The 9,485-nt window shown below is 42.7% G+C and overlaps 1 protein-coding gene across 1 annotated transcript; it reads left to right on the top strand.

Moving 5' to 3' along the window:
- Positions 1-219: 219 nt before the first annotated feature.
- TNFRSF18 (TNF receptor superfamily member 18) lies at positions 220-8,230 on the top strand (the record flags this gene model as incomplete). The annotated part of the gene is made up of 6 exons (XM_080631306.1): positions 220-559; positions 2,556-2,690; positions 3,197-3,284; positions 3,748-3,836; positions 4,750-4,890; positions 5,122-8,230. 6 exons carry the CDS (start codon positions 220-222, stop codon positions 5,295-5,297), a joined length of 969 nt encoding a protein of 322 aa, XP_080487432.1. The 3' UTR covers positions 5,298-8,230.
- Between the last annotated feature and the right edge of the window lie 1,255 nt (positions 8,231-9,485).

Here is a 9,485-nt window from a genome sequence, read left to right as displayed (position 1 = left end):
AAGGTCCTTTCCAGTCCAAACCATTCTATGAGCTGTAAGTCCGAATGAAATAGTCTGAGAGTGCTGACATTCACACACTGATTTAATTTGCTTTAATTTTCAGTTGTATATCAACTTGCAAGATCCTTTGAAAATGGGATTATGTGATGTGATCTTGCTCTTAACCTGCTGCTCCCCTAATGGAGACACTGGTGCATGATTGCTTAGCCCTGCTTTTTTATGACTTTGATGACATCAAGCAAAATCTTTTCCCCGCCCCTGAAGAAACAGGAAGAGTGCAGCCACAAAAAGCATAGTGTCTACCCACAGTGTCAGGGGGAAGAGTGCTTTTGCAGGGAAGTCCTGATACACGCTCATCCTTGTGTGCTTTTGAGTTGTATAGCTCAAGACATGGCTGAGCAGACAAGTGATCACCTCAAGGTTCGAGCTTGCTTGCTGGTGCTGATGTGCCTGTGGCAGTGGACACAGCAAATTCTGGCAACAACGTGCAGTGATGGTGAAGTGCGGGTCATCAGTAAAGGTGAAAAGAAATGCTGCCCCAAATGCATCTCGAACACGGGTAAGGGAATGATGTGTCTGTCCTCTTTCTGTTCATCAGTATTATGTCAACCAGGTAACTGAGTGTGGGGAATGTGTATGTGGATGTATCTTGAGTGACTGTATATGCAAAACAAAATGGCAAAGACTTCCCTCTGCCCCCTAAATTCATAATGTGCCTTAGCTATAAACTTCAGAGTGGACTCAGGTTTCGGATTTAAAATGCACCTATACTTCCAATTCTGTAGTGGGAAATTGAAAGTTGAGTTTCTGTGGGCTGATTTTGCCCACAAGGAAAGAAGGAGTTCACCTAACCCTGAATCTGAGCCATTCAAACATGGTTTCAATGTTTGTGCCATTTAGACTTCAGAAGGAACACAGGGAGTGCTGCTCTCTGTAAGGCTGCCCTTTGCAATTTGTGGTCCTAAAGAGCTGGAAGCATCCTGCTTCAATCCTTCCATTCTGCTGACCTGTGTGTGTTCCAGAAGTAAATGCACAGCCAATGTCTCAGGTGCTCATTAGCTTCAACAGCTTGTTCTAACTTGTATCTCTGCCTGATCTTAGGATGGTGGTGGATGGTGGTCATGGATTCTCCCTTGCTTGTAATTTTAAGTCAAAATAGGGCTGCATGACCTTCAGCAAGGAGTGCTCCTTCCTTTTCCATTTGTCCCAGCTCAGAGTTGCTGGAAGCCTTGTCTAGCTAATGTGGTAATGCTGTTGTCCTGCAGGTCAGCAAACAGGAGCAGCTCAGAAGTTACATCTTTCACTGATGCTGATGTAGGAGTCAGCATCCCACCTATTAGTAGCTTCAATACATCTGCCTTAACCAACAAGGACTTTGAGTTCTCTGTGGAAGCAGTGAGTGGGTACATGGGATTTGTGGCCATGAGCAACAAATAGGTGAAGAGCCAGAGAGTCCTCAGTAGTGTGGAGACCCATGGGTATTTCCCTTCCCACTCAGATAATGTCACCCAGCATGAAGGAAGTAAGTCATTGCTTGGTGGGATCAGTGCCAGGCTCACCCACCGGCAATACATAGAGAGAAGCAGCCCCAAGCTGTTTCCATGTTGCCAGACTTCATCAGGTTTTGAAGGACAGTAAGAGGAGGCCAGTTGGCATAGGAAGATGTGGGCAGTTCCCTGGTGGCCCTGTATATTCCATCACCCACCTCAGGAAACAGTCTTTGCTTGCTCTCTGCTCCTCAGTGTGGGTTTTTGAGCACACTAATGAACTAGCCAGCATTTCCATCTGTTTTTTTCTTTCTTTAACGTTATACAGCTTCCTGGCTGAGCAGCACTTTTCCTTAGCTGGTTTCCAACTGCCCGAAGGAATGCTCGATGCTGTTTACTGATGGGATCTGTATATATAATCAGTCTTTGCTTTCAGGAACCCAGGAGCCTCTCAGAATTAGAGATGATATTTTGAGTGCAAGCAAAATTCATAACAGAACTCCTCTAGAAATAGAAGGACAGAGGGTAGGAAGGATGCTGGCCTTATAGCTTGGATTTAGGCCCTCTTCTGCCAACAGACTGTAGGAAGCAGCTGCTGTTGTTAGGAAAGACATGGAAAAGGAGCTCTAGCTTCACTGACCAAGGATCTTTTGGGCATCCCTCCTCTAAGATGGCTGTGCCTAACTGAGAAGAGCTCTGACAGTATTCTGAGAGCTGACTGCATGGATAGTTAATGTGTAATGCTTTGGGGCACTAACAGTGCCCTCCTCATCTCACAGTGTCTAAACACTAGTAAAGCAAACCTGCTGCCTTACCTATGCTGGTATTCCAGATGAGAGAGAAGGGTTACACTGGTAAGTCACATAACCATGGTGTAAGAATCCGAGTGATGCTGAATTTGAGTACTCTATCCATTATGCACAGGAGTGACACCTTTCTGGTACCCACCTTTTCCAACACAGCACACTAAGGAGCTACTTCAGCTGTGTCAAGCCAGTAAGACTAATGCTGAAGTTAATTTCTGGCCTCTATGACAAAGGCAAATCTTAATTTCTTTCTTCTTTACAGGAGACAACAGCACATGTCAAAATAGCCAGGACCATGACTGCAGATGTCGTCAGGGATACAGCTGCGTTGACAGTGCTTGTCTCTACTGCCAGAAGCTGCCGGAGTGTGCAGTGGGCGAGGAGCTGGTGAAGCTTGGTAACTAAAGAAACAGTAGTGACTCTGAAATATAGAGTTTAATATAAGTGGCTGCTGAGCAGCAGCTTCCTTCACTTACTATAACCTGCTCTTGGAAAGGCTTGTGATGCAGAGAGAAATGGCATTTATACTGTGATCTCTGTGACTAAACCCCTTGCTTTCCTGTTTTATAACTCTTTCCTTCTTAAATTTGAGACTTTCACACTCAGACCTTCAGTATTGCTTCCAAGCTTCTAGACCTGTCAGTAGAAGACTTTTACTCTGTGTTGCCTCTTATCTTTACACCCTCTGCTGTCAGATCAGACTGTTCTGTACCAGTTCTGCAAGGGATCTGTCCATACATTTCCTAAACATAAAGATGGCAAGAACTGCTTATGTTTTTCTCCAGGGGGCTGATTCATAATGAAGAAAGAGTGCAGAGGAAGTGCGTTGTGCTCTAATCTGTTGCATCCCCATCTTTCATAAAGGCACTGACCACTAATAATTCATGTTCTCTTTTCGTATAGGCAACATAGACTTCACATTCAAATGTAAACCCTGTGAGATGGGAACCTATTCTAATGTGAAGAATGGCTGGTGCCGTAACTGGACTGAGTATGTATTTATTGGTACTTTTCCTCTTTAGAGATATGCAGGATAAAACTCTCTAATATTTAAATTAGAAAACAAATGTAATCAAAGAAGACATCACTGATGTGATTGAGTTTTTTATATTCAGCAGTATATGATATGTGTTCTTTGGCTCTATAAATTGTTGCTCTCAAAGCAGAATTTAAGACAAACTCCTGTATATTCAATTTGCTTCCAAGCCCAGCTCAAAGCGATGCAAAAACATGCATCACTTGAAACAAGGGACTAAGAAAGTATGTACATAAGCAATTGTAACGTAGTGTTATCTTGTTGGGGAACAGCCATAACTTTACCTGCACTGCTATAAAAAGGCAAAAAAGGAAGAGTGTAGGGAAGGAAGAAAGGGGGAGCCAAGAGAAAGGCTGGAGAGGATATGAAGGGCAAGGCAGAGACATTCTGAATGTGACTTTTTTTTCTCTTCTTTTAGTTGTGGAAGCTCTGGATTCCTAACAGTGAAGCAAGGCAACAGCACACATAATGCAGTATGTGGTTTGCTTCCTAAGGAGCTGGAGCAAGGTACTTTCTCACAATGATTTGATTTCTTTGAGCTTATAACTTTTCTCTACACTGCTTCAGTTGGTGACTTGCTGCATAGATACCATCCAGAGCTGTTGTGTTTCTTGCAATATTAATATAGATAGAATTGCTGACCTCGGCAGATTCCCCCATTAAAGCACTGTCGGTATGAAAGGCAGAGAAAAGCCCAACAGTTGTCCTTGAATGGAGCACAATTATTTGGGAAGTTATCAGTTTTCCATTGGACTGCTCTTACTTGTTTACAGGATTTTCTTAGGAAGACAGTAGCTTAGTTAGTCATCCACTTCCTTTACAAGTATTAATTGAGTCTACAACACCCAGAATTGAAATTTCATGTCATGGATCAAATCAGATAGGAGTAACTTTGCAAGTATCTTGAAGCCAAGAAGCTGCACTACTTCTGCCTCTCCCCCAACCCTTGTCCCTGCAGTGAATTGGTGCCTTTCAGCTCTGGGACCTTCATTCAGAGAAATTGTTAGTTATGCTGAGCCAGACTGCAAAAAGGGACTACTTTTAACTTCCTTCAGACAGGCAAAGCGTGAAGATTTGGCTTGCTGTAGTGCTATTCAGAGACACGTCAAAGCCGAATCCCCCAATAAAGCAAAACCCAAACTAGAGTAAGTAGAACAAGCGATAGCTGCAAGAGAGACACTGAACAATGAAGTGATCAGGCACGTGATGTTTTAGCATGAAGGCTTCTTACCACAGGCAGTGACCTATTGCACTTGACCGTGAGCATCTCACTTTTATTGTTAATGCCTGCACTGTTATTTTTCCTTGGAAAATTATTTTCCACAGAGGAAATTAATCTCAATTTCCATGGGAAGAACTGCATTTAACAATAGTATGACCACATGACTTCTTAATCTTTATTAAATACATTTAATTGCAGGTCCTATTACAGTTGACTCTCTCTCTACCACCATCCTGGCCATCCTGACTGCAGTGGCTCTGTTTGTTCTCATCTTGCTGACCTTCATCTTGCATTTCTGCATATGGTCACTGAAGAAAGAAAAATACCATGCAGCTGATGGTAAGTGCACTGTTGTGGGCTTGTGTGTGGCTATTCAGTGGTGAACAGTGTGTCAGAATGGAATAAGTTGAGTTGAATAAATAGAGTAAATACAGATTTACTCTGATTTTTGGGCCTGTGTCTTTGTCCTTTCCTGAGAGAGGGGCTGTACTGATAAAGGTAATGGGCAGCTAACTGTCATGTATGAAGACCTCTTGAATGTGCAAGTGCTTTTGCTTATTCTCACTGCAGATCTGGATCATATCTTCCCTAAGCAGCCGATGGCTCCACAACTGTCACACCACGGAGAAGACACTTACAGCTGCCAGCTTCCAGAAGAAGAACATGGAGACAGAACACCAGAAGAAAAGCATTGCTACTTCCACCCTCAGTCTACAGTGAAACAGATGAATTGCAATGTGCTGTGAGAAGAGGAAGCTGAGCTCAGCTTTTCCAAAGAGAAGGGAGGGTCTGGATGCATAAAGCATCATTATATACATAGCAATAAGGAATGGGCTTGGGGGAGTTGTCTTGTTGTTGACTGTGTTGACTCTCAACAAACCTAGTGTTTAGAAGCAAAAAAAAGCTGCTCAGGCTGACATTCAGTTCAGCAGCATTCCATTAGTGCAGATCTCCTGGGTTGTTGGATTTTTCATTGATGTTCTATTCAACTTCCTTTGGGGCCAGGCACCCTTCTTGTTATTACTCCCTTTTGCATCTCCTGCACATGACTAGTGCTCCCACAGATTGATACACATGTAGAAGGCCTGTGTCCCACCTTCAGTCCCATAGGAAGTACAGTGGTACCTACAGCTTTCACAGGCTATCTGTATTTCCAGGATGTGTCCTGGTGCTCATACTAAGGGAATAAGGTGATGTTCCTAGCAAGCATATCTACTACTCTTCTGTACACAGGCAGTGCTTTTTATCTGTGTGAAATTGCCCTCTTTGTTATGGAGGAAAGAGCCATTATTCTTAATCCATTCAGTCTTTTTCAGTGCTAACAGAAGGTGTTGGTTAAACCAGGCTCAGTGCAGAGTGAGACTGCTATAGCCACATCATTTGTGCTTGCAGGGACTTTTCTATGCAAGTTCTGTGATCCCCTCATTCTCTCCAAGAAACGAGGGGAGAAAGGAGTGACATTTATCCTCCTTCTCTTCTCTAACTCAGCAACCTGTGGTACCTGGAATACTGAATTACAAAAGGGAGACTCAAATGAGGATCACGCTGTCTAGAGAAAGACATTTCGTTTAATGCTCTCTTCTCACCTAGTTTATACACTAGGAAAAGACAGTGGGAAACAGAGAATAGAGCAGCATTTGTTCCTGATACACAAAAAGTATCCCAAAAGAAAAAGAACTGGAACATCTGCTGGGGTATACCAGCATAGCTTCAGTGACTTGATCACTGGAAGATGGAATATGTTCCCCTTACAGAAAATTGGAGGTTTTTAAATGTCAGATTAGTGCTCCTCCAGCTTCACAGAGCTCTAAGATGGCTGTAATGAATTGTGTTGCCTGAATTTAAAAGGGCAGGCTTTCAGCTGGGCTTGCTTGCTTGCAGTGAATTGATACTGATTTCAAATAAGAATCTAGCCTGTGACTTCAACTACTTAAAACTCAGCTAGTTGAAACTTACTGTTATTGCAGCCACATATGTTTTGTGGCTGCAATAATAGATTCAAAGCCCTGGGTGCCTTCTTGGTTTGGCCTTCTGGTGAAAGCTGCTTGGAGTCAACTCTTACAACCAAATCAGCTGCGAGCACAAATGAGTTTTGAGTCGCCATTCACATGGAAGGGTATAAATATCTCACAGTACAGCCATTGCATCAGCTTCCTCACGGTGCCTTACAGATAACAGAAATAGTACAGGGCTTCGAAATGAAATCCTAACAGAATAGTGACATTTCTGTTAATCACCTTACTGACTACTCCGAGGGGATTATTCCAAGGCTGAATGACATGCTGGTTTCAGTAGGGCTCTGTGAAATTACAGCAGCTGTGGAGCAGGAGTTATTGGCCCCATATCTGTGTGATACAAAAGCGCTTGAAGAGAATCCTAAGAAGTGGGACAGGTTATTACCTTGGTAAGCTAATCACTAGCTTCTGTGCCTCAAACCAGACTTAGTGAGACTGGATAATAATCTACCTGGTCTGAGGTGACTCCATGACCTCTCTAGGCAATCCAGTCCAGTAACTGATTTCAAGTCAGAGAAGGAGAGAAGTTCTCTTAGTTAAAGTGTGTATTAGCCATTATGAGAAGAACTGACTCTTCAGCGTCTTGTTAAGCATTTATAATCATCTCCCCTTCTCTAGGCTCTCATCCTACTTTACAGCAGGAAACCACCTACTTGTGGTTTCTAGACCTCTTAGTCTCTCTCAGAGCTTTTTCCATTTGGTCTTTCTTGAAGCCTTCTCTAGAGGAAGTCTTGGCAAGCTTGAATAGAGCTGGAGGATTAATTGTATGATTCATGGACATGGTTTTATTGCTTCAGTGATTATGTCAAGAGGAGTTATCCTGTCTTTGCTTTTTTTCTGTGCATCAGAGAGTCTTGCAACTGGGTGAAATAATTGTGAGGGAAAATGAAGTGCAAAGGGTTATCCTTGTTCACTAGAAGGTATTCCTCTGTAGTTCTAGTTTGACTCTTCCAGCTTCTCTGTGATTGTGTTTTCTGCATCTGGCATCTTTATACCTTCTCTTTGCCTTCATGTAGAACAAGAGCAGAGATAGTGTGAGACATAATTAGTCCTTTCAATGTATTTTGCCGCCTTTGATCCTCTTAATGTTCTTTCTGGTGTTACTGATAATTTTTCCCATAGGTATCTCTGTGAAATTCACTTAAAAGAAGCGAGTTTTCCTCTGTTGCTTCAGGAAATGTGTGTTTTCTTAATTGAGGTGAACTGGAGATTCAGCCAAGGAAAGGTGAAAGCATTGGATTGGATTAATAGGATAACTTTTTGAAAGTGTGAGACTGCCTCTGCCTTGCAAGCAGTTCTCGGTGGGATTTAATATACTCTGAAGTCTAAACCCTGGCTGGGAGAGACACTTCTTACTGCTCCTGTGTTGGCCATATATATTCTTGGCTCTGTATTGACTCTTCCTGGGGTTTTTCTAATGTTTTCAGCAAGATTTCTGATTGTGACCTTTTGTAAAGGTAAAATAAACTTGGAAAAGGGAATGAAGTGCCTCTGTGACGTAATTAAACAGGAAAGGCAGGAGTTTATTCTTTAGCTTGTCCCAGTGTTCTTGAGTGCACTTAATTTTACTTTCCCAATTCAGTTCCCCTCTCTGCCATTGTCTTCCTGACAATGGCAGAGAAGCAGCAACATTTGGAGGGCAAAAAAAACCCCAAACTATTTGAGGACTGAAAGATTTGAGTGTCTACCTGTGCCTCTGGCAGCAGGCAGCAAGTCTTGGTGAGGTATACAAGGCTTCCCGGGCTGTGGGTGTTGAATAGCTGACACTGCCGACACTTAATACTGAAACAAGATGATCAGAGCCATATTATTCATTGGAAACTTGCACGGTGGCCTTTAGGGTTTCTGTGTGCCTACCTTGCAGAATGGTTCCACTTCCTGCTTACCTCAACCACCTTACTTCGGGGCTGCTTTTTGATGGGAAAAGCAACCAATTTCCTGACTTCTTAAAGCTCCAATTCAGAGGGAAAAACCCAAAGTGTGAATCATTGAAGCCCTGGAGGATTTCGGAGAAAGAGCTCTTCTTTACATCAAAGGAAATGAAAGCTATTGGCTCAGAACAGTGAGCTTGTAAAACACTGTACTTAAGTTTCCATTCAGGAAGGAAGATGGCTTTGTTTTATCAGTGTGCAGTTACTGCAGTGTTTGAACCAGATCATGGCTGAATTTTCAGCTCAAATCCCAGAGTTTATGGGTTTTTTTCAGGTTCTGATTTAACCTTCAGCTTCATCTTCGTACATGGACTGTAGGTTAGAAGAAGCTTCTCTCTCAGTGAAATGTGGGTAACTGTTCTTTTCCTTCAGTCTTCAAAAGAGAAAATAAAATGTCCCTGGAAAACATCCCAAAGTTCCTAGAGATTAAGTGATCAAGCAAATTTAGAAATCCAATGTTCACCTATATGCAGGTGAAGTTTAAAAGGTGTATTTCATGTTTTTAAAGGTATGTTTCCATGTAGTTGTCTGTGGGACAGTTGATAGCACTTAGTCCTTGTTTTATTAGGAGGTGTCCAGCACTTACCTTAAGCTTGTCTTTGCGTTGTCCGATGAGGAATCTAATTGTAAAAGAAGTTCTTGAGCTACCAGAGATGATTAAAAGCTTGTTACCATTTTGTGGGAGTGGAGGGTGGCCCTGCCTGTGGCAGGGGGTTGGTACTGGATGAGCTTTAAGGTCCTTTCCAATCTAAACCAGTCTGTCATTCTATGAAGTCCTTCACTGTCTTCAGAGCCAGCTCTTTTAGCACGTGTAGTGCTTCAATACTGTTTAAAAGGGAACACCACTGACAACTTCAATAGCTGCTATTAGAACACACTTTGTGGTTTCTTCAAAGCTGATTATCACTCAACTGTGCCTGAGAGTCACTTGCCTTCCTCCGGAAAAAGGGGAAGTGGTCAGCACAGTGGGAATCGAAACTGGCCTTCA

This window comes from Psittacula echo (genome assembly GCF_963264785.1).
Source record: "Psittacula echo genome assembly, chromosome: 17".
Taxonomy (NCBI): Eukaryota; Metazoa; Chordata; class Aves; order Psittaciformes; family Psittacidae; genus Psittacula; species Psittacula echo.
The sequence above is the reverse complement of the archived record's forward strand: the minus strand, read 5'-3'. Positions and strand labels throughout refer to the sequence as shown.